The following is a 23,991-nucleotide window of genomic DNA, read 5'->3' as shown; positions in this document are numbered from 1 at the left end:
TTTAATCATGAATATACTAACACTAATCAACTTTATTTGCATGTAACTATTCAAAACAAAGTTTGTGTTTAACAAAATTAATGATAGACTTGTTTTCAAAATTGGGTTTAAAAGAATGAAACAGACAAATTCAACAGAAATGAAATGGGTTGAAAAAACAACTACATACAAGCCTGTCTACAAAGTGTGTTTTTGAAGAAGCTAGAATATGTCATGAATGGTGTTATCAACCAGTGATATAGTGGTAAATTAAAAGCTGGGTGAACTATGACCTCCAGTCAGTGATATGAAAACACTCACCAATATGAACATAAATCAACCACTTTTTCAGAAAACCATTATTTTATATTCTACTGAGTATGCTGCATACTATGAATTTATGCCATAAATATTTGTGTCAGCCTAAAAAGAGGTAAACTCTCTTCCACAAATATGATGAAGGTGAGCAAACTGGTTTTACCCTCCATTACCCCCCTGGTCTTAACACAGGAGGTGTTTGAAACTTGTGTCTTTTTGAAATGATTTTCTGATTGTGCGCAGGTGTGTGTGTGTGTGTGTGTTGGTGGAGATGGGGTGGTTCCTTTCGACTGAGCCATCCCGCTCCACACACACTCACATGTAAACTTGGGAGCATTAAATATTCATATTCTCATTTATTCTTAAATTCATGCAAAGGCCAGCAGGACTCTGTGGTTAACGGGAAGGCCCATCAACTAACTTGGAGCCCTCGGATGGCTCTTCTCCCATTTACTGGTGGATGGAATTCAAATGAGGATGTTAATATGAATTACATTTAATGAGTGAGCAGCTATGATACAGCCAATAAGTTATTGAGAAGCTAATAGATATGGAAGTGAGGATATATAGACAGACAGGCTGTAAATTACAAAGTAATAAGTACAGATTCTGTCTAATCACACGGCTCATTCATCTTGATGGTGTATATGAAAGCCAATCAGCCACTAACTGGTCACTACCTTTTTAATTTAAACTTTTAATTTTGCTATTTTGCTGTAATAGTGTTTTAGATTGGCCTGGTGTTTGTAACTGGCTTGCTTGTCAAGGTAACAGCTGGTGTAAGCTGTGTGCCTCAAGGATTGGCCTATAGCTATATTTGCTCAGGGAAAATGTTAGCATTAGCATCTTTATACCATTAATGCTTTGTCTTCTCCATATTATTTCCACTAGAACTGTATAATACTGATTCGCATTCAGAAATAATAAAAGCTACAAATGTGTTGCAAGCTAGTGTTAACGTTAGACACGTAAAGTGCAACAATAACCCATGAGAGGGTTGTGAATTATGACCTTTTTGTAGATAAAATATGTATTTTCAGTAGTAAACATCCCCCCAAAAAAGAATTAAACAAATAAAATAAAAACATGATTTTTTTTTTCTGTACGTTGACATTAATAACTCTTTTCGAATAGAGAGGGGGATTGTGGGAGTTGTATGAAAATTCACAGCTAAGCTGTGAAGATTCAGTTAAGGTTCAGTTTCCACATTAACACAACTATGATTTTTTTATTAATTAGATACGGTCCAATAAAGAACAGGCATAATTTGTAGAAAAATGATTTGTGAAGCGCTGTAGTTTGATGCAGTTTAGGTGAAGGACTGAGTGATTATGTTCCCTGAGAGAGCAGATGATGAGGCCGCTGTCCGTGGTGCTGAACTGAGCTGACAGACAGCAGGCTGGACTGGGTCAGATGTGGCTGCTGTCACTTCTACAACTAGGCCTTGGCCATGGGCTATATGGGTAGCGAATTTCCCCATTGACAAGAACACACGCACACGCACATGCACAGACAGAAGAGGGCGGGGTTATCCTGCAGTGCCAGAGTTGAGCTTCACCAAAGTAGAACGTGGCAAGAGGAGCTTTAGTGTCGCTATTTTCTCCAACCAACTTTATTACAGAAGCTTTTTTTTCCACTTTTCTTACACTTATCTTTCTTCTTTGGTTTTGCACTCCAAAAAAGCAGCTTCTGCCGTCGTCAGCCATATCTCGTCGCATCCCCACCTGCTCCTGAGTCTTGATATGGAAACATCCCCAGTCAGTGAACTAGGTACTTATGCAGCCTAGGAAAAAAACAGACCAAAACTTTAACGGGACGTCCAGAAACCTATACAGCACCCGACGACTCGGGTTTAGCGCAGGCTGGAGAGGATGCGCACAATATCTGAGTTTAATTCAGCCGACTGGATCCACACGGAGGTCAGACAGCGGGGAACAGTTTTGAAGAGTTTTTAAACCCCCGCGGATCTCTGTCTCACCTCGGCGAGGAGGAGCAGGGGGCCGGGGCGACATGAGGATGTGCAAACGGGGCGTAATGATGCTGATGACCACGGCGGGGGCTTTCTGCGCCTTCAGCCTCATGACCATCGCCGTGGGGACGGACTACTGGCTGTACTCCCGCGGGATGTGCCGCTCCAAGAGCCTGAACGACAACGAGACCATCCGCAAGAACGAGGAGGTCCTGACCCACTCCGGCCTGTGGAGGACCTGCTGCACTGAGGGTAAGTTAGAGTAATACTATAAATCCCTATAGGAACAATATAGTGATAGGAGATACAAATATCAAAGTAGCCTACGATAAGGTCACAATAAAGTCACGACTGAGTTCCAAAGACACTATAAGTCCCTATAGGAATATTATATAGATTCCATAAGAGGTACAAAATACCATAAAGTACTATAAGGTCACCATATTCAGTTGCAACAGACACACTGTAAGTATATTAATATTATAGGAAATATAGTGTAATGGGGGCCTAATTGTTAGGGAAGATCATACTCTATACCGTCAATGAAAAGTTTCTATTCGTGAAAACCAGACGAGCCTACCTAATGATATTGCAACTGGGTGTCAGGTGGTTAATTGGCCGAATAATTTGTGGTTTGATCAGACTGACGGCAAGGTTCAAGGAAATGCAAACTCTTGAGGGAGATGTTAAGTCTGGACATGTGATGGATGGAAAATCCATTTCTGAATGATTTTTACAGTTGCTTCATAACACCTCTCATTCTCTCCCCATAACTATTCGGTTTCCTTTTAACCCAGTTGTTGAATGCAATCGAAATGTTAGAACTTTTTGTCCTCTCCGTCATCTCTCCCTCGTGCACTTGTCTTTTTATCTCTCCTTCCTCTCGCCCCCTCCCTCTGCTGCCCCACTATCACTAAGCTTCAAAGTGGTTTAATGGAGAGGTAACGAAGCATGCAGAGGACATCAATGCTTCAACTATCTTGTGTGTGTGTGTGTGTGTGTGTGTGTCAGTCTGTCTGTCTGTCAGTCCCTAAATGTTAGAATGATAGAGAGAGACAGGTAGACAGACAGATAGACAGATAGGAAGCTGTAGGTTGTCTCTCTGTATGTGTGTGTGTGTGTGTGTGTGTGTGTGTGTGTGTGCGTATGTGCACATAAATACCTCTGAGGTGAGGTTGCCTGGGTCATTTTACTCAGGATCATATGGCTGGTTGTTTATGTGTATTAACTAAACTCAGCACCTGGTTTAAAATGGGCTACAGTTGGTGCCTTCCAGGGTGAAAGCAATGCAGGGACATTTTACAAACCCACCAGCCGGGTTATTTTCAGGTCAAGCAACAACAAAACTGTCCTCCCAAGCCGGGGTTTGAATAGGGGCTAATGGAGATGGTACAGAGCTGACAGCCAAATAGCCGTGTGCTCAAAAACATTTTGTTCCACTCTTGCTCAGAGTGTGGAGGAGGCTGCAGAGGGATCCGGCGGGGTCGAAAAAGTTATCGACTAGCTTCACATTTCACCCAGCCTCCCTCTGTATTATTGATACTGCTCGCATTTATCACCATTATTTTTGGATAACTTGCTTCCTCAACAGCGGTTCTACCTCTGACCTGTTCACTGTGGCCGAGTTGGACTCAACGAGTTTTGTATTCGCAGCCATGGTGACCACAGTCACACCATCAATACTGGTCAATCGATGCAGCACATAGGGACACATTTATCAATATATCCTTGTGTTTGCAACGTTGAGAGACACTGCTGGGCCAAAGCTTACTCAAAACATGAAACATCAGTTCACTTCAGTTAATTTCCATATTTATTATAATGCAACAGGACAAATGATTTACACCAAATAAAAGAACAGCACACAGTGCAACACAAGACGCTAACATTTACCCATAACCATGACACAACAGCATGGTAGTCCAAATTAAAGTACCTCAGTGCCTATGCAGTTTATACTCATAGTCTGTCTATTCAGCAGCTTGATAATTGATGGGACAAATGAGTGTTTACAAAGTACTTCAGCATTTAAGTCAGTGTTTGAGGTCACTCTGCTTGGAAATCTTTGGAAAATTACTTAAAACTGAAAGAACAAGTGAAGAGCTGGTGAAGCTTCAGAGGGATTTTTTGTCAGACTCAATAAGGAGCTGTCTATGCTTTGTATAGCCAATATCTATTCAGGCCCTTGAACATGCTGGGCTGCAATTGGACTATTACCTTTTGAGTGCTCATATAGTACATTTTGAACTCACCTACTCACCTATGATGTTATTTTAATAGTTTAATAGTATTTTTTCTTATGTATGTGTTTGTCTGCTACTTTGTGTGTTTTGTGATTCTGCTTTGTTGTCCAGGTCTGCCTTGAAAAAGACATTTTCAATCTCAAGGGGGGACTACCTAGTTAAATCAAGGTTAAATGGAAAGACATATATAAAAAACTAACTCCAAAAGGCTGATTTACTTACTTGAGATGTGCCTGCACTCATGTCGATTGCTGCAAATGCTGTGTCCATGTCCAGTATGTACACAAGAGGTGAAGGGACACACTGCACCTCTTGTGGCAACTCTGTAGAAGACAGTAGAGGATAGACAAACATTATTCTTAACCCTCTGACTTATCTGGACTAAAAAGTCTGATTTCCTAATGTGCCTATGATCCAGAGCGAAATCTACAATAAGTATCCTAATTAAAATGTGGGATTGAATAGTATTAAAAGCAGACAAAAAATCAATAAACAGCAGCATTGCTTATTATAGCCCACCAGGTGATTAAGTACCGTATTAAGTATGTTAGAAGATTGTGGGTTTGAAACAAGTTATATGTATTTTGTGTTAAAAAATTATCCTCTGCTCATACAGAGCAGAGTGATGAGGACCCAAATTAGCAATCAAATGGACGTGTTACCTCCCCATGCCACACACACACATAAACACAAACAAATTATATTTTTTGTCTTTCTGTAGGAACATTTCGGGGTGTATGTAAAGACATTGATCACTTTGCTGAGGATGCAGACTATGAACAGGATGCTGCGGAGTATTTACTACGTGAGTAACACGTGCACACACTGCTGTGTAATCTAGTAAAAACTATGAAAGTCTTGGACATTCAAATAATCTCTAAGCTCTTTTCTTCACCCCCCCTCCATCCTCTTGTTGCTTCTCTTCTCTTCGTCTCTCCTCTCCTCTCCTCTCCTCCTCTCCTCTCCTCCCAGGAGCAGTGCGTGCATCCAGTCTCTTCCCTATCCTCAGTGTGGGCTTATTGTTTCTAGGAGGTGTGTGTGTCGCTGCCAGCGAATTCTACAAGTCACGCTACAATGTCATCCTCAGTGCGGGTATACTCTTTGTCTCAGCAGGTGAGAAACACACACACACACACACACACACACACACACACACACACACACAAATCAGATGTGCATGCCCGCAAACTAAGCATCAACCAGCTGACCCTCTCCATTCCCCTGATTCCTCTCAGGTCTAAGCAACATCATTGGCATCATTGTGTACATATCGGCCAACTCAGGCGACCCCAGCCAGAGCGACAACAAGAAGAGCTACTCCTACGGCTGGTCCTTCTATTTCGGCGCTCTGTCCTTCGTGCTGGCTGAGATGGTTGGCGTGCTGGCGGTGCACGTGTTCATAGAGAAGCACAGGCAGCTGCGCACCAACGGGCGGCCCTCGCTCATGAAGCCGCCCATCTCCCGGAGCTCATCTTACTACCGCAACCGCTACTACCAGAACCGCAGCCGGCGATACAGTTACAGGAGCAATCACAGCACTGGTGACTCCACCCCGCACTCCTTCCGCACCTCCTCGCTGCGAGACCGAGAGCCGCCCGTCTCCGCTGACTCCAAGGTCAACGCCCTGCCAAGTTTGCCGACGCCGGTGCCGGTGGGCTCGGAGTTCATGCTCTACACCTTGGCCTCGCCTCTCAAGGACGGTAAGATCGACATGGCCGTGAACAATATGACGACCGCAGCGGCTCACAACAACACAGAGATGCTGCCTGGCAACTGCGCCGCCAGCAGAAGGACCACGCCTGTCTGAGAGGAGGGCAGTGGCAGGAGGGGAGGTGAGATGGTGAGAACATGCAAATGGGAGGAACTTCAAGAGTGAGGAGAACATGCGATAAGAGGAACCTCAACTCCTCTCCCCCTTTTTCTAGGCGAGGAGAGAGGAAAGACTTTGGAGACTGAAGCCAAGTGTGTCTATGATTTACTGTAACTGTTAAAAGAAGTGAACAAGAAGACATTTTTGAGACTGGAGATTTTTGTCCTCTATGTATGTCAATCTGCTATGCTATTACAGTAGCTATATCCATATATCTGTAGTGTGTGTGTGCGCGTGTGTGTGTGTGTATAGTAATAGGAATGTGTGCATGTGAGACAGACAGACATACAGAAAGAGAGACAGTAAGAGAGAGTTGCCATTGAAAATAGGAAATTATCATAGTACTAGAAATACAACAGACACACATACACACACATCTGGGAGATGACATAATTAGGTATGTCTCGTTCCTGTCCTCCTTTTTGTTGACCTAAACTGAAAATCGAAAACCCATTAAATGCATTAGAGCTCTCTCTCTCTGTGTGTGTGTGTGTGTGCGCGTGCGTGTGTATTGCGTAAGCATGTGAGTATGCATATTAGAGTAACAACAGTTCTGTCCCGATGGTTGTGTCACTGAGTCTTTGTTTACAACAAATAAAGCTTATACATTAATACAAGCTCAGAAAATATGCTTCAGTGGGAAATATGTGTAGTTCAATGTTGTAGTGTCATTTGGTTTGTTGTAGTAGAGATCTCAGGTTTGTTCACATGCATGTGCGTGTATGAGAGAGAGGGAGAGAGAGAAAGAGAAATTGTGTCCTCAAACATCTGCCAAACCATGTCCAAATCAAATACAAAGGCACACACAAAACAAACAAACACACTTTATCAACAATAACTGACCCTTGCACCTAAAAACATGTAGGCCCTCCTGTGTGTGGACATGCATGTGTGCGGGCTATGTGTAAGAGATGATTAAAGAACAGTATAGGCAGCCTAACAGAGCTACGACAAGGCAACTAAAGAGAAGGTGCATCCACTCCATCTGAAAGCCATGTAGAGAGGAGCAGCTTCAACTCTCTCTGGTGTTTCTCAGTGTCTAACTTCCCTCCTCTTTCCCCTGCTTATTTATGGAGGAAAATGTTAGGGAGAGGGGAGGTTTCCATAATCAACTAAATAAGGACTCCAGGCAAAAGTGTATTAACTTTCGGAGTTGAAATATTTACAAGGTCTACACCTATTAAGCAATGCAAAATAAAAACTACATTATGAATAATTAACATTTGCGATAGACACAGAGAACTTCTCGGCATGGTGGATCAGTGGTTCAGCGGCTGTGTTGCCTCACAGCAAGAAAGTCCCTGGTCCGAACCCCGGTCCGTCCCAGGTCCTTTCTGTGTGGAGTTTGCATGTTCTCCCCGTGCTCCGGTTTCCTCCCACCATCAAAGACATGTATGTTAGGGTTAATACTCCTGTCAGTGCCCCTGACCTGCCAGGGTGCTCCGGTTTCCTCCCACCATCAAAGACATACGTATGTTAGGGTTAATACTCCTGTCAGTGCCCCTGACCAAGGCACTGGCAAAAGTACTGGAGTTGGTCCCCGGGCGCTGACTGCGGCTGCCCACTGCTCCTAGTGTGTGTATAAGATGGGTCAAATGCAGAGGACAAATTTCCCCATGGGGATAATAAAGTACACAAATACTTGCTTGCCTTCCTCATGATGCCTGGCCAGCTACAGATACTTGAGCACACAGCATTCTGTACTATATCTGATTTCAGGTCCCTAATTTTTTCCAAGAAAGGTGCGAATTCTTTCAACCTAAAAGCCGTTTGGCAGCGGTGGGATTCGAACCCACGCCCCCGAAGAGACTGGAGCCTTAATCCAGCGCCTTAGACCGCTCGGCCACGCTACCTATTATACAGTTTAATGCTGTTGCCAATCGTTACGCACCGAGGTGTTGAATATAGCAACCTGAAAGACAGCTTTAATATGTTTAAGAGTATTTGTTAAAAAATTATTAATGCGTGCGTTGCCGTTCTCCACCGACGAGTGACAGTACCGGCAGTAACCACACGCGGCGGAACCTCACAACAACAACCAAGGAACCTGCATCACTTTGTCAAGATAATTTCCGTCCTGTGAAACTCTTGTCCGCTTACTGGAATGGCATAGGGGCGCGAAATCGTCTTGTACATGGTTGCAGCTATATATAATTACAATATTGATGAAGAGTTAGCTGCGGAAAGCTAGCTAAGGCATACGTTAGCTAGTTTATCCAATAACATTCGTGTAACAATCCAGCCTACAAGACCGAAGTGGGCAGAGGTTCAACCTCTCGCTCCTCTTATGTAGTCTCTGAAATAGCCTTGGATACTTCCGGTTCCGTATTTGAAAGACGACATCGCCATTTTGATGAAACAGCGAGGAGGAACATCAGCATCACCGAAATGGATTTTATGGATTTAAACTGAAAAACATTTGGATACATATCTTACTTCACGTGTTTGAAAACAGTCGTCGACCGAAGAAGGACCTTAGCTTGCTGACTGCGTAATTGGTGGATTTAGTTAAATTATTCGAGAGCTAATTAGAGTAACATCGTTAGCATAGCATCGTGAAGCTAGCGTTAGCGCTGCTTTTGTTAGTTGAGTGGTGAGTTAACGTTAGCTAACCTCAAGGTTCACCGTGTTAGCCTTGGAATTAGCTTGCCAGCTAACGTTGCATTCATACGATTGATTATGATTTTAGAATAGGGTTTACATGGTTGACCAACGAAGACGCAAAATCTGTGGACTTATCTGGCAAGCTCGTATGCGATTGTGTGGACCTCTGGTGGGGTCGGTTTGTCTTGGTTGAAGAACCAGAACTGCGCCAAAAGGCATTTCGCAAGGACTGACGCTACATGCACAGGAAACCCTAGGCCCGCTGCTATCCTAGTGGCTTGCAGCGAGGCCCGGGCTTTCCCTCAGAGACATTTCACGACGGACTTGACCTCCTTTTACATCCATGAAATAGCATACCGTATACCGCATGGACTCGCTTGGATTGGTGGGGTCTTGTTGTGTTTTATCGGACTGTAAAGAACTGATCAGGCACAAGACGCCGCTCAATGGCGCCCTGGCCTCTCACATCCATGTTTTTCTTTGGGAATAACAAGGACTTTGTCGACATCTGCGAGCTACTCGCTTCCCCATTTTAGTCCATTCTTTGTCCCAATTTATCCAGTGTTTCACCGAATAATAAGGGATGGTTTACACATAGAAATCACAAGATTTAGGCTCTTATGTTCAGTGTTGACGCTGTTTGCTTTGTTATCATAACAAACCTGTGTTTTTCATGTGCTAGATTGAGTAAGTGCTTAGTCTTGTAAAAATGTCGTGTGTTCACTATAAGTTTTCTTCCAAACTGGACTACAACACAGTTACTTTCGATGGGCTCCATATCACGCTCAGCGAGCTTAAACGGCAGATTATGGCTCGGGAGCGTCTCAAGGCCACAGACTGCGACCTGCAGATCACCAATGCGCAGACTCGGGAAGGTAGGTCACCAACTGACAGCATGTCAACCCTGACACATGTATCATCCATTCTTGTAAGAGTAACAGTAACTGACTGGTTTGATGGCATTTTCCAAATCTTTGAACAGCAAGGTTTGTAAGACATTTATCAGTGAATGTCAGTTAAATTGTGTGATTGTGCAATCCTTACTAACCTCTAACTAAAGAATAACATACTTCAGTGTAATGCTGTGGAGCGCATTGTTGTTTTGTCAACATGTGTCCAGACACCAGGTCCTATTTGTACATTTGAATTGGCGTTTTATTCCATTTCTGTTTCCACCAATGAGTGTTTTTCTATAGTGCAGGTGTGACATGTCTTGTTTTTGTTTGTTTTATTCTAGAGTACACTGATGATGAAGCCCACATCCCTAAACACTCTTCTGTGATCGTCCGGCGCACTCCAATTGGCGGAGTGAAACCTGCTGGCAGGACGTTCATTGTGTATGTATAATTATGAATTTATGACTGCACTGCATGCTGTCACGTTGAATCATAGATTTACAGTTCTAAGTGGGTGAAATTAAAGGCTTGAATAGGTTTACGCTAGATTTCTCTCAAGTTTTCTTTCAAAAACACTGATCCAAGACCACTGTCAAAAGTCGTTTTTGGGGGGCGCCCTGGTGGCTCACCACGTAGAGCACGTACCATATAAGGCTCAGACCTTCCCGCAGCAGGTCATTTGCTCCATGTCCTCCTCTCTCTCTCCCATACCCTCCTGTCTCTCTCTCACACTGTCCCCGTCAAATAAAGCATAAAATGCCTGAAAATAAAATCTTTTAAAAAAGTTTTTGTCTTCTAGAAACACGTCGGTCATGAGTCAGTGTCGTCATAGTCGGTCATGAGTCAGTGCTCTTGTTATGTAGCTAACTGATGGTCCCTTTCTCCCCTGTGTTTGTTTCTGCAGAGATCGTTCTGACACAGCTGTGGTGGGATCTTCTAGACCCGTATGTAAACACACAACCCTCTCTTCTTCTCTCACCTCTCTCTTTCTCCCCCTCTCTCTGGCGTAAATCACCTTTCTCAAGAACATTCTGTCAATGATGACTGAGTTGTGTGTATCTCCTGTTCACTGTGTGTTGGCTACATTTGTGTTGAGATCTCAACCTCTATATGTTATTTATTGTCTTTTGGGGAGGGTTTCCTGAAGTCACCACAGTTAAAGTAGTTTGTTGTTTCTCTCCAAAGCTCCACACTTTTCGCTGTTTCAAGTATATTTTTGAAATTAGCAGTTTAGATTGTTCTATTTCAATTTTGGCTGCATGAAATGAGGTGGGTGAGAGAAACAACAGACTAATTTAGCAACTATTGCTTTTGGATACCCTGACTTGATTGACCAATTGTTGAACCCTGTTGTTGCCACGTTATGATTGATTGAGAAATCACATAAACTGTTATGACTGTATTTCATAATGAAATGGTGTTGTAGCCTGCTTCTGGCCAGGCAAATGTATTTGAGGGGTTTGTAAAAGGAAACTATGGTCACTTTGTTTTAATGATATTTCACTGTCATTTTATTTTCTGTGAAAATACTTTTCTTTTGTGGTTAAAGAACCCAATGGAGTAAAGTGTGGCTGGGATTGATTGTAATTAACTTTGATTACAAGACTAAAGTTGAGTGAGTGGAATAGACTCGCATAGTGATTTCTTTTCAAAGCTTACCCTGCTAAACTTGAATATAATCAAGCCTGTTGTTCAGTAACATTGTCAATTGTTTTGTCCTGTACAATTTCATTATGAAGATGTTCTATTCTGCAATGAATATGGACTGCACATAACTCCTTATCTTAAAGGCTCACAGATTTTATCTTGCTGAGTTAAATGCTATGCATTGATTTAGATTCTTAAATGTCTATTCTGCAAAAAAGCAGCTATTAGCTGGAAGTGTTTTGTTAAAATTGTGGTTTGAGGCATCAATAAGAGAAGGCAGATTTGATAAGTGAGATGCTATTGTGACTTGGCCACTGAAGTATAATATTGTGACTTGATCACAGAGTTATTTGACACATAATCAGTCAATTAAATAACCTGTCAATCTCTGGAGGCCTTCCATGGTTGCTGCAGTGAGAAGTACTGGTGTAGTGTGTCCTGTAAGCTGTAAGCTGCAGAACCTGTCAATAAAGTTGTTCAGTGGTTCCGTGTCAGAACCATTTGCACCAGATCCCTGTGTGTTCCCTCCGCAGCATTCCGCAAAACCCGGCCTTCCCTCCAAGCCCTGCATATCATGATGGAGAGCCCACCCTGCCCCCTTGTTTATTTATACAAAAACTGTATATTAGAATTAGGCATAGCAGGCTTTTTCTTATGCTATTGTAAATATATTACTTTTTTGTCTGTGTGCATTAGACTTTGCTCTCGTGGTTGATAGACTCCTCACCTCCATTATATAGGCTTCCCTGTCACTTGCTTTCACCCTCGCCCGTTTTAGGTGAAAACTTAAAGGGGTACCGTGACAGTTTCTTTTAGTTTTCTGTTTCTTCATCGGGCACTTCTCTTTATTTTTAAAGAAACAGTTATACATTTGTGTTTTAGCAATCCTACAAGTGGATATTTAATATTGTTAGCATTTCTTTTATTGAAACCAATGGGTACTGCTCCCTCCAAGTTAACTCATTCGTTTTCCAACAGCAGGATTCCATTGGATTTGATGAGAATTGCTAACAATCTTAACAACCTCTTTTGAAGAGCAAATGGAGACATCTTTAACCACTGTGGCCTGGTGAAGGGAAACTGCATGCTAAAATTCAGTATCCAAGTATTCCTTTAGGTGGATCAACCCTCTCCCTTCCATAGCAGGAGAAACTTCAGGGTCTCTATTAGAGTGATGTACCAGTAGTATATCTCTTGATTTGGCTTGACCTGTCATGAAGCCCAAGGAGGAAGGAAGGAAGGGTGCAAGTGTTGAAACATGCTTATAGAAACTACTCTAGCTAGAATCTAAAGTGTCAAGATATAAGCAGCCACGGACTTGGATGTATGGAAGAGTAGTTGGAGTCATGTTTTGTATAGATAAAGATTATATTGCCTAGTGACAAAGTTAGTGCAAAACAGACATTGCCTTTAGCAGGGATGTTTTCTTTTGGCGGTGGAGCGGCTTGTTGGACATAACACTGTTACAACTTTCTTTTAAATTCTTTTTCTTTTGTGTTGTCCTATTTACATCCCTGCTTTATGGTAATTTCTTAGCCAGATAAGTGGAACTCTTCCATGTAAACAGGTCTGAATAGACAGAACCCTAGATAAGGCATTCACAACCCTTTTCTTAATATTTCTTAAAAAAAAATATTAACACTTAAACACAAATCTAACAGGCCGAATTAGCTTTGCGGCACACATGCCTTGTTATCTATGTCTTGATCCGAATGTTTACTCCCCTATACCTGCTTTACTTCTTGCCCTTTTTGGAGCAGTGAAAAAGAGTCGCCTAGGTCATCTTCACTTTCAAGAGGAGTGAGGGATTAGATGGACACTCCAAGGGACTGAACACAGTAGTGGTGGGGATCTGTCTGGGCTCTGACCTTCCACTGTGTGTCTCCTAGATGTCACGTTAACACCTTTAATGTCTGTACTCTGATTCTCCTGCAGACTGATTCATCCCCCTCTTTGTCACTGGCCCAACTCTCCAAGGTACTGTGTTTGTGTAAATGCAGGTGATATTTCCAGAAAGTATTTCTTAAGTTAGCAAATATACATTTACTTCTCTTGAGGTTGATATCCTTCTTTTCTCTGCTTTCATCTCTCCCTTTTGTATTTTAGACTGCTAACCTGGCTGACGCAAATGCATCAGAGGAGGACAAGATTAGAGCCATGATCTCTCAGTCCAACCATGACTATGATCCTATACAGTTAGTATACATACATGCACACACTCTAAAGCTTGATCTTAGTCCCATGTGGTTTTGACCACATAAGTATCTGAAACTAAACACACAGGCCAACATCATTCTCTAGCTGTAGTTGGTTAATATTTAATGTACTTGTCTCCCTAGTTACTCCAAGAAGGCAGTTGGACCTCCTCCTGCTCACTATACCTGCTTCCGCTGTGGAAAGGCTGGCCACTACATACGGCAATGCCCCATGCAAATGGTAACCATTGTGTATAGACACCACAATACACCATGTGTATTTAAACATACTGTGTGATGTTATTAACACAACAACACAGTGCAACTCTTAAAATTTTAGGCTATGTTTTGCATTTGCGATGATGATTTATTTTGTTGTTTTTATTTTTAACTTGTTTGCATCCAGGATAAAAGTGTGGAGGGTCCTAAGCCTGTAAGGATTAGCAAGGGCATTCCTCAGAGCTTCATGGTGAAAGCAGAGCCGGGCACCAAGGGAGCCATGTTAACCAGCACTGGAGAATACGCTATTCCTGCTATAGATGCGTATGTGTCACACATGCACACACATTGTTAATTATACTTTCTGAGCAGGTTTTGGTGACATCCAGTAGTCTTGTATACAAAATTTCATTTGCACTAACACCAAGTTCAATTTAAAGATAACTTTAATCCTTATCTTAATTTCCTAATCCCCAATCCTGCCTCTTTTCCTAACCCCAACCACTAAGTGCCAAACATAACAACGTTCTAACCCTCACCCTCAATGCCCTCATTGGGGGTTTTTTTTCCTTCATGTTTTTGTATCTCTATGTTCTCATAAGGATATATGTACAAACGTACACACATGCTTATTATTGCTGCTCTCTTTTTGGTTTTGGTAATAAGATGGACCTGTGGTTTAAAGAAAATCAAATCTGTGTTAATACAGGGAGGCATATGCGCTAGGAAAGAAGGAGCGTCCTCCGTTCGTTCCTCGTGACCAGTCCTCCTCTGAGGATGAGTCTGACCCAATCCCTGATGAACTGCTCTGTCCAATCTGCAACGACCTGATGACTGATGCTGTGGTCATACCCTGCTGTGGGAACAGTTACTGCGATGAGTGTGAGTTCACACACACCCTCAAAACACAGATACAAAGGAGTAAATAAAAAACAAAGATAGAATAAAGTAGAAAGTCAAAATCAATGTAGAAGCGAGTTTTAAGAAGTGATTAAAAGAATACTGGGTTAGTCTCAGGCAGGTTGTTCCAAAGTCTAGGAGCTTTGACGGCAATGGACCGCTTCTTGTTTTCAATCTTGACTTTGGAACAGCCAATAGAGACTGAGGACTTAAGCCTGTGATGCCTCTTGTATGGAGTGAAAAGGTCTGATATAGCTTGGTGCCAGACCCATCCATGCCTTAAAAGGGATCAGTATAATCTTGAATTAAAAATCCATTCCATAACACTGTTAAAAAAAGTCAGCATTATACTTGCATTTCTGGGCCCAATTTGTTGTTTGATGGTTCCCATGGATAACTGGTTTAATGTAGATGACATGGCGTCCCATTGATATATTTCCAGTGCATTATCAAAAACATCAGCTGTAAATGCCAGGTTTTGGCGTTAGTCCTACATTCAACAGTCACATAGGGAGAAATTCATCGTTGAAAGGGGAGGACATACCCATTTCACTGACAATATCCTCAATAGACCATAATGCAACCCCAAGACATGTTGTGTTTTGAGTAAAGGACATGACTCTTTCTTCACTGGAAGGACTCTTGCCTCTCACCCTCTTGCCCTTATGCTCTATTTCTATATTCTATCACTCGGAAATTACACAAAATAATTCCTGGGATGCATTGAACATCAGAGATTGATGATATCTAACAGTGTAAGAGTATCCGAGGGTGGATTTTTCCTTTTTAAAGAATGTCAATTATCAGCGTGAGTTCCCATTTAATTTAAAAAAGGATTGTGTTTGGTCTCAGGTATCAGGACCAGCTTGCTGGACTCAGAGGAGCACATCTGCTTCACCTGCAAACAGTCTGATGTTTCACCTGATAACCTCATTGCCAACAAGTTTCTTCGTCAGGTAACCCACCCACTCAAGCATGCAGACTCTAGGTTGTATTTGTTAGTTCCTTTGACAAAAAGATGGATAAGACAACAGTTCACCAGAGGATACGTAGCACAAAAAAATGTGCAGAACAGCTCCTTTTCAATGATGTGCCATCTGTCTCTCCTCACTTTCTTCCCGTAGGCTGTCAACAACTTTAAGAATGAGACAGGTTACACCAAACATGGGCGCAAGCAGCTGCACCAAGCAGCCCCGCCACCGCCCCGCCCTCAGTTACTCAGGACTCTGCCCTCCAGACAGCAGGACCCACTAATGGCCAACATCTCGCACCCTCCTGCTACCAGCGTACCCGCCACCACTGCCCCTCAAGCACAGGTCCCACCTACTCAGCCTGTGGCTACTCCCCCTGTTGAGGGACAAGAGGTTTTGCCAGCGCCTGCACCTGCACCTACACCTACACCTGTGCCTGCGCCTGCGCCTGCCCTTGACCACCATTCTCCTATGCACTCAGCCAGTCAGAGTGAACCGCCTCCACCAGGGTGAGTTTGCTCTAAGAGGTTATATACCTACATAAACTCAGTGCAGTGAAAGGTAGTTGAAAATAACCAGGATTGCTAAGGATTATTGGTGATGCTGTGTGTGTGTGTTTATATGTTTAGTGAGACTGAGCCGGAGCCTAATGTGACACCAGACTCTTCTGGAACCTCTGACAGTGGACACCAGGTGAGCCACTCTTCTTGACCTGAATATTGGCTGTCTGGTTTGTCAAAACGTGTCACTGACCACTAACACTGTATCTAGAGCAGTCGACTTTTTACCTACGTTTTTCTCACCCCAATTGGTCCCACAGGGCTACCATGTACCTGTGATTGGACATCCACCACCTTCAAGGCCCCCTCATCCCTCAGGTAAGAGGTTCACTTTTGGTTGTTTTACTTAGTTAAACTTGAAGGAAAGATATTCAACGGCTAAACAAGTAACTTGTCTCCCCGCTCCATCAGCTCACCAGCCAAGGACGCACCACACTCACAGAGGGGGAGGCAGACACTGGGACAGGTAAGGCTTGTCTACGAGGCTGTCTGATCTGTTAAGAGTTTTTATCACTATGTGTCAATCTCACAAGTGTCTGTCTCTCCGTCTCTCTCTGTCACTACATCTTTGCCAGGCCTTACAGACCTCGAGGAGAGCACCCTCCCCCTCACCTCCAGACAGTTCCACCTCCTGGTCCTGCTCCTCCAGTCTACCCGGCGCCTTCCCTGTACCCACTACCCCCGCAGTCCTACCCCCCTCCCTACTCCTCTGGCCCCGGCCATGTCCCTCCACCTGCAGTCAGTTACCAGCCCCAGCCTGTCTATGTCCCTGGACCACCAGGGGTCAACCCTCCTTGGGTTCCCCCTGGTGCACAGCCCCCGATTGGCCCGCTGCCCCCCTCCCTCTCCCAGCCCCCCCTCTCCAAGGAAGATTTCTACAGGCAGCGGCACCACCATCAGGATGAGTGAGTTATTATTACTTTTGTTTGGATCTTTATCTTTATTCAGGGATGGGATTATGAATTAATTAATCTCTAAAACCAAGGAATGTGGTGGATTTTGAAACGTGGTCTGTCTCTGTATCACCAGAGTTACATCAAAACTGGATGAGTTCACTAAAGACTTCCACAAAGAGCTTATGAAGTACAGAAATGCACCAAAGAGACGAAGACGGTCCTATTCTAGGTAACTGTATTTGCATAACCAACACACAACCCCAGACATCCAAGTACAGGCATTCCAAACTTGCCAATTCAGTTCTTACATGTATTACATGTACATACTTCCAGCCTACTGGTGCATTTTACATATAATCTGCTCCCCCCCCCCCCCTTTGTTTCTCTACCATCTTTCTCTCTAGGTCCAGGTCGTACAGTCGCTCTCCATTCAGCCGCTCTCCCTACTCCAGATCTAGATCCAGATCCAGGTCTTACTCTTATTCCCCCAGTCGATCCCGATCCCGTTCACGCTCCCGTGGCAGGTCTTACCCCCGCTCCCCTTTTTCTCGACGCAATGGCCGCAGTTATGGACGCTCACGTACGCGGTCACGTTCTCGTTCAAGGTCTTATGGGTATCGGCGCTCAGGCTCACCACGATCTCCTCCCCCCTATCGGGGAGGAGGCTGGGAGGGAGGGGAAGGAGGAGGAGGAGGAGGAGGAGGAGGAGGAGGAGGAGGAGGAGGAACCTACAGGTCCAGGTCACGGTCTCGCTCTCCTGGGGGGTACCGGAGCCGCAGCCCTGGTGGCAGAAAGCCACCTCCTCGAGAGCCGCCGCCCTACGAACTGAAGGGTCAAGGTCGCGAGTTAACTCCTGGAGGCCATGAACGCTGGGAAAGAGACAGCTATCGACAGTGGGAGAGGCAGTACAGAGACTGGTACAACAAGTACTACAAAGACTATGACAACCAACATGCATCACTGCATCACAGAGGTCGCGGCAGCAGGGAAAGGGAGAGAGACAGGCTCTCCCCATTGTCCAGAGATTACTCCCCCCAGGGGAGGGGAAGGAGAGGCAGAGAAGAAAGAGGAGCCCCACCTCACCACCACCCTCCATCCTCTTCCTCTTCAGGGACCAAGCCCAGCACTAAAATCTTAAAGCCCAAGAAAGTAAAGAAGAAGAAGAGTGGGGAGGAGCCAGAGCCATCGCACCAATCGATGGACAGAGGTGATGCTACACCGGTCAGAGACGAGCCAATGGACGAGCTCCCCACACTTACCAAAACACCTCCTATCTCCTCTAAGCCTTCAACGGGCACTGCGACCACCAAGGCTCCAACTTCTAAAAGCACTGCTGTACCTGGTAAAACCACAGCCAAATCAGGAAAGACCCAATCAGACAAGAGCAAGAAGGAGAAGGGTCAGAAGGTAAAAGTTAAAGGAAAGACAGAGGGGGCAAAGGTAAAAGGTGACAAGGTGAAAAAAAAGACGGGAGATGGAGTACTGCCCAAAAAGAGGGAATCCTCGTCCTCTTCCTCTGTCGCTAAACCCTTAAAGACTACCAAGGCCAGACCAGAGGATGCCCCCAACTCTGCCGCCCTGAAGAAGGACAAGGGGAAAAGCTCCACTGTGAGGACTGCGCTGCTTAAGACCCCTCCACTGTCCTCCCGGACCCTGCCTCTCCCCCATCCCACTCTCCATGACGGCCCTCGATCCGCCCCTGACATTCGGGGGAGACGAGATCTCCCCCAGAGCGGCGGTCTCCTTCCACTCCCCCACCAACATGGACTCCCACTCATCCATCGCCCCCCCTCCCCCGTGGACAAACGCAGGAGGATAGGAGAGGACCGGGGCTCCATACTGGGGCCTCCACCTGGCAAGCTGAGGAGAATAGAAGGGACGGGGGGTGGAGGGGATGTCCTCTCTCACCCACACATCCCTCTTCAGCCCCAGCTCCAGAGAGTCCCACCTACCTCGGAGAGGCCAGGCCTTCTTCCCATTCCAGGGAGCCGTGAGATGGGCCGAGGAGAGGCAGAGCGAGGGTCCATCAGACCTCTCATGGACCTTCAGGTAGGACCGACGCTCCCTGGTGGTTAAGCAGTCATAGGAAGTACTAGAAGACACAAGTTTTATGCAGGTTATCAACAGTGTGTAGCAGATCATTTTATACTATAATCAGGGATGTGACTTTGGCATAGGATTCCACGTTTCTAATTTATATATAATCAGATTACCATTTTCCTGCTTTTTCCCACATTTTTTCCCTGCCTTTTACCACATCGTTGTTGTGATAGATCAAGAGGCAAATTCACGTCAATCAGTCAGGGGTGAGACACTTGACTAATTTACTATATATCAAACGTCATCATTTTGATCAGTATGTAATGAATAAAAGGAAGTACGCGTTCTAGGATTGTCAAAATGTAACTTAACTATGAATTTTCACACTTTAGTGGTAAAGTTTCATAGAATTTTTCATTTCATTAACTCTCACAATTCTTTTCTTGTATTCAGATGACTAAAGTTCATCACCACAAATGTATCCTGAGACTGTACAGAAACTGCATTTGTTGTGTATCTGATTGCACCTCTGTTTTTCCCCTCCTCCTTCAGGTGAAGCCTCTGGCCCAGAGGAGGATCAAGCTGAACAGAGAGCTGGGGAGGAAGGGCAGTGTGGAGACGCCACCCTCGGACAGAGCACCCGCAGTGCCCGAGAAGACGAGCTCCACCTCAGACCGATCCGCTCCCGTCAGCACCTCCGGAGGAGACAGACCCACCAGAACAGCTGAGGGAACTGGAAGGAGAGAGCGATCGGCGTCTGGGGAGAGAGGAGGCTCCAGAGAGAGACCCGGGAGTGCTGGGGAGAGAGTGCCAGCCTCAGAGAGAGAGCGGGACAGAACCTCGGGATGGGACAGAGAGAGGGACAGAGCTTCAGGGTCGGACAGAGAGAGGGACAGAGCTTCTGGATCGGACAGAGAGAGGGACAGAGCTTCTGGATCAGACAGAGAGAGGGACAGAGCTTCTGGATCGGACAGAGAGAGGGATAGAGCTCCAGGGTCAGATAGAGAGAGGGATAGAGCTCCAGGGTCAGATAGAGAGAGGGATAGGGTGTTGGGGCTGTGCATGCCGAAGGTAGCGGTGACGGTGGAGAGAGATGCTGCAGAAGGAGAGAGGTCTGTGAGGACGGAAAGAAAGAACTCCAGTGCTGCAGCTGGTGGTAGTAGTGGTGCAGGAGGAGGGAGGTCTGTCTCTCTGGAGAAGATGACCATTGGAGAGAGATCAGCCATCACCAAGAGACCAGTGGACCAACAGGAGAAACCAAGCTCTGCTTCCAAGGAGAGAGGAGGAGAAGGGTCAGAAAGAGCTGCCAAACCTGACAGGTGTGCTACATTTGTCTCACTTCTGTGTGTCTAACCAACATTCATAGTCATGATAGCTTAAGTGATGTGCTGCTTTATCTGTAAACGTAGTCACCAATGTATGTAATTATTTCCCCCTCTGTCCCAGGGGTGTATCCAGGGACAGATCAGAGAGAAGTGTGTCCTCAGGAGAGAAGCCAGCTGCTGCTCACAGAGAAGGTAATTGGATTGGCTGTATGTGTGCACATGCGTGTGAAGTGGAGATAACTTTAATTTTGTCTTGTGCAATCTAATTTAGTGAACATTGATTAAACCAGCCTTTCCCTTTCTCCCTCCTCCTCTTCTAGCAGTGAAAGACGGTGAGGAGTCTGCAGTGAAGAGCAAATCCAGAATCAGTCGCAAAGCCCTGACACGCCATGTCCCGGGCTCCACTAGGTGAGTCTGTTATGCTAGTGTTACTTATAGCCTATAGATTGTAATAGGAATGTTATAGTAGTTGCCAGGTATGCTCTATGATTACCATAAACATGTCTGTGCTGTTATGTTCCAGCAGTAAGTCAGCTGAAGAGACGAGGCGAGACTCTGACCAAGACCAGAAGGGAGTAGGCTCTAAACCCACAGAGCAGCCGCCGTGTAGCCCTGCAAACAGCCGTGACCACAGCCCCAGCCTCAGCCCAGCACCCAGCCTGGACAGACAGGAGACCGTCATTCAGCCGCCTCCTCGCTCCAAGTGGGAGAGAGAAGACGACGAAGAGGGGCAGGAGAACGGAGTGGGCACATCCAAGGAGAGAGAGCCTTCGCCATTGCCGCCCAGGGGCCGAGGCAGAGAGGTGCAGCCTGAAGCACCTAAACCCATCCGGAGTGAAGGGCGAGATGGAACGAGGGAGGAGAAGAGAGGGGTAGTGCGGGAGGAGAAGAAAGGGAGAGCACCAAGGGAAGAGGGTAAAGGTGTCAGGGTGGCAAAAGCAGATTCTGTCAAATCAACCAGGACTAAAGTGGTGAGGGAGGAGGGGAGAGGAGTAAGAGAAGAAGGGAGAGTTGGAGTGAGGGAGGAGGGAAGAGGAGTAGGGAGGGAGGAAGGGAGAGGAGGAGGAAGAGAAGAGGCGAGAGGAGTGATGGGGAAGGAGGAGAGAGCAGCAGAGGGGAGAGGTGGAGGAGGAAGAGAGGAGAGTCGCGGCCCGGAGCCCAGGAGACAGCGTTTGTGTTCGGACCTGGGCCGTGAGACCGACGAGGCGGCCTTCGTCCCAGACTACAGCGAGGGAGAGGGCTCGGAGCCAGAGAGAGGAGGGAGCGACAGCCCCAGCCCCTCCCTCAGTGTTGGCTCCCACAGCCCTGCCCATAGCAACCGCAGCGGCTCGGCAACCACCACCACCACCACGGCAGACAAGAAGAAGAAGAAACACAAGAAGCATAAAAAACACAAAAAGCACAAGAAGCACATCACCCAAGAGGGAGAAGCAGAGCACAAGGAGCACAAACACAAACACAAGAAAAAGAAACATAAAAAGAACAAAGAGAAGGATGCGGAGGAAGGAGAAGAAAAGGTGGAGAGAGCAGAGGATCAGACTGTGTGCTAACTAGCAGTAGTTAACGGTCTAAGTTAAGGCTGTTGGCTAACATCTGCCTTCCTGTGTTCAGGAGTGATGATGCATTTAGAAATGCCAGCCAACGTTGGCATGCTCCTCCTTGTGCCACTTAGATGCAGCAGGGAATGGATGAAGTGGCACTTTGAATGTCCATGACCTTGAAAGAGACTGGGGGAGGTTTGTCTGGCTGTTATTCTAACCCTTAATTTACTGCAGTTCTCCAAACGTACATGGTACTTTGTTGTGCCTGGATGCAGCAGTTCGCCCAGCACTGGGGTTTCTTTCTCTTTTTCTGTGTGAACCCTCTTTGGTCACGTTGGGTCAGGGAAACCCAGGACTGTTCCTGTTCCTCGTTATTGTGGTCAACCTGGAGCCTGGCAGAAAGGACTTGATATTAACTGATAAAACTGCAGTGAGTCGAAATGATAGGAGTAACAAACGCTGTACTCAGGGATGTGATTGCTTCCTTCTAAAGTAGGAATTACCGTTTCTCTGCCCCCTTTGATTAATTTGTAAATAGATGAACTGTCCCTCCATGTATTTTCTGTTTTGTTTAGATTTTTTTCAGTTCGTCTTGATCACATCCCTGTGTGCCGTTCTAGGCTGAAAATACTGAATAACGAGCATACTGTACTGAATATGTTTGATTGCTATGAGAGCCCTTGTAAGCACCTTTTAAGTTGAACCAGATCCTTTAGCGTACAGGCTGCATTCATGCTACACTGGATTGTATTATCTGGGATGTGTCTGTTAATTTTCGCAAATCAGTCTGCATGTTTTTGTTCCAAAGGTGCAGTGCTAGTCTATCACATTGTGCGAGAGAGTGAATGTGTGTGAGTGTGAAATGTGATCTGTGGTTGACAGGAAGGGGACAAATTGGAGGGCTGCTGTTCTTACAAATGACAGTTTTTGCTTTTTTTTTTTTTTAAATTAAAATGTTTTGACCTCATGAAATTCGATTGATTTGTATTTTTATCATTGGTTAATGTCTTCGTGTATTGACTACACAAATGAACTTACACAGGTGTAAACGGGTAAACTCAGGATGTATCATTTTCAGCGCATCTTTGTGTCTAATTTTGGGCAACACGTGTTTTCTTCACACCACGTCATTGTGCTACTAACACACTATTACACTAATGTCTTTTGTGGAGGAGTAACACAAATGTGTTGAACCAAGCAAGACACATCGATGCCTGCTGCTTTTGTCATTGCTGTTCTTATATGCATGGTGCATTTAGGAACAGGAATGCATTGGAGACATTTGGGCTTATCTCAGGTGTAATTTGTATTTTCAGACTAGAGAAGAAAAAGGACACCAGAAGGGATAAATGATATGAGACTCTAAAATACAGGGTGATCTCGAAGTAAAATGAAAAGACACACTTTTGTTTTCGTAACATCCTAAACTGATACAGTACACAAATCCTTTGGTAGATAGAGCCATCTGGTAAAAATCTACCACTCAAACATGAGTATTATTAGTGAAAGAACTTGATAGGCTTGATATTTTACTGATGATGTTCCATCTTTGGTGCATTAACATCTATGACTTAAATTGCAGAAGTCTGCATTCAAATTCTAGATTTACTTAAAAGTGAAGCACTCCAGTAAAGCATCTAAAATTGTTCTTGCTACAGTGCTTATGTAAAGATAATTATCTACACCAACTCTTGCTGTGCCTTGTGTAACTGCAATGCACCAATTTTATATCCTTTAAATCACAACTGAGCTGAGACCTCATCTAATCAATAGGGCAGCCAGTTCTCCATGTAGGAACCCATCTGTATAGACCAGACT

At 44.9% G+C, this 23,991-nt stretch overlaps 3 protein-coding genes and 1 non-coding gene across 5 annotated transcripts; 3 read left to right on the top strand and 1 right to left on the bottom strand.

Moving 5' to 3' along the window:
• Positions 1–2,307: 2,307 nt before the first annotated feature.
• On the top strand, positions 2,308–6,858 carry LOC139667517 (voltage-dependent calcium channel gamma-3 subunit-like). Its single transcript, XM_071547000.1, has 4 exons — positions 2,308–2,518; positions 5,231–5,314; positions 5,482–5,622; positions 5,745–6,858. The coding sequence occupies exons 1-4, from the start codon at positions 2,308–2,310 to the stop codon at positions 6,314–6,316; spliced, it is 1,008 nt and encodes a 335-aa protein (XP_071403101.1). The 3' UTR covers positions 6,317–6,858.
• Positions 6,859–8,150: 1,292 nt separating this feature from the next.
• trnal-aag (transfer RNA leucine (anticodon AAG)) lies at positions 8,151–8,232 on the bottom strand. Its single transcript has one exon. It is a non-coding gene; the product is annotated as a tRNA-Leu (tRNA).
• Positions 8,233–8,736: 504 nt separating this feature from the next.
• Positions 8,737–14,777, top strand: LOC139667511 (E3 ubiquitin-protein ligase RBBP6-like). 2 transcript variants are annotated; one of them, XM_071546991.1, is made up of 8 exons: positions 8,737–9,858; positions 10,221–10,320; positions 10,784–10,823; positions 13,462–13,503; positions 13,633–13,721; positions 13,834–13,962; positions 14,128–14,264; positions 14,650–14,777. In XM_071546991.1, exons 1-7 carry the CDS (start codon positions 9,693–9,695, stop codon positions 14,156–14,158), a joined length of 597 nt encoding a protein of 198 aa, XP_071403092.1. In that variant the 5' UTR covers positions 8,737–9,692; the 3' UTR covers positions 14,159–14,264; positions 14,650–14,777. The 2 variants fall into 2 exon arrangements, with proteins under 2 accessions (XP_071403092.1, XP_071403093.1); XM_071546992.1 differs by lacking the exons at positions 13,462–13,503; positions 13,633–13,721; positions 13,834–13,962; positions 14,128–14,264; positions 14,650–14,777 and having other exon boundaries at positions 10,784–13,374.
• Positions 14,188–23,139, top strand: LOC139667514 (E3 ubiquitin-protein ligase RBBP6-like). The gene is made up of 15 exons (XM_071546995.1): positions 14,188–14,264; positions 14,650–14,822; positions 15,693–15,796; positions 15,965–16,320; positions 16,441–16,504; positions 16,632–16,689; positions 16,783–16,837; positions 16,947–17,276; positions 17,401–17,496; positions 17,672–19,316; positions 19,541–19,573; positions 19,860–20,626; positions 20,754–20,824; positions 20,953–21,040; positions 21,156–23,139. The coding sequence occupies exons 1-15, from the start codon at positions 14,188–14,190 to the stop codon at positions 22,180–22,182; spliced, it is 4,944 nt and encodes a 1,647-aa protein (XP_071403096.1). The 3' UTR covers positions 22,183–23,139.
• Positions 23,140–23,991: the final 852 nt, after the last annotated feature.

Source organism: Centroberyx affinis, unplaced genomic scaffold (genome assembly GCF_046629955.1).
Source record: "Centroberyx affinis isolate AG114_WGS23_722 - 3 ecotype Tasmania unplaced genomic scaffold, CSIRO-AGI_Caff_v1 ptg005586l_1, whole genome shotgun sequence".
NCBI lineage: Eukaryota > Metazoa > Chordata > Actinopteri > Beryciformes > Berycidae > Centroberyx > Centroberyx affinis.
Note: the sequence above shows the minus strand (reverse complement) of the source record. Positions and strands in the feature narration are given on the sequence as shown.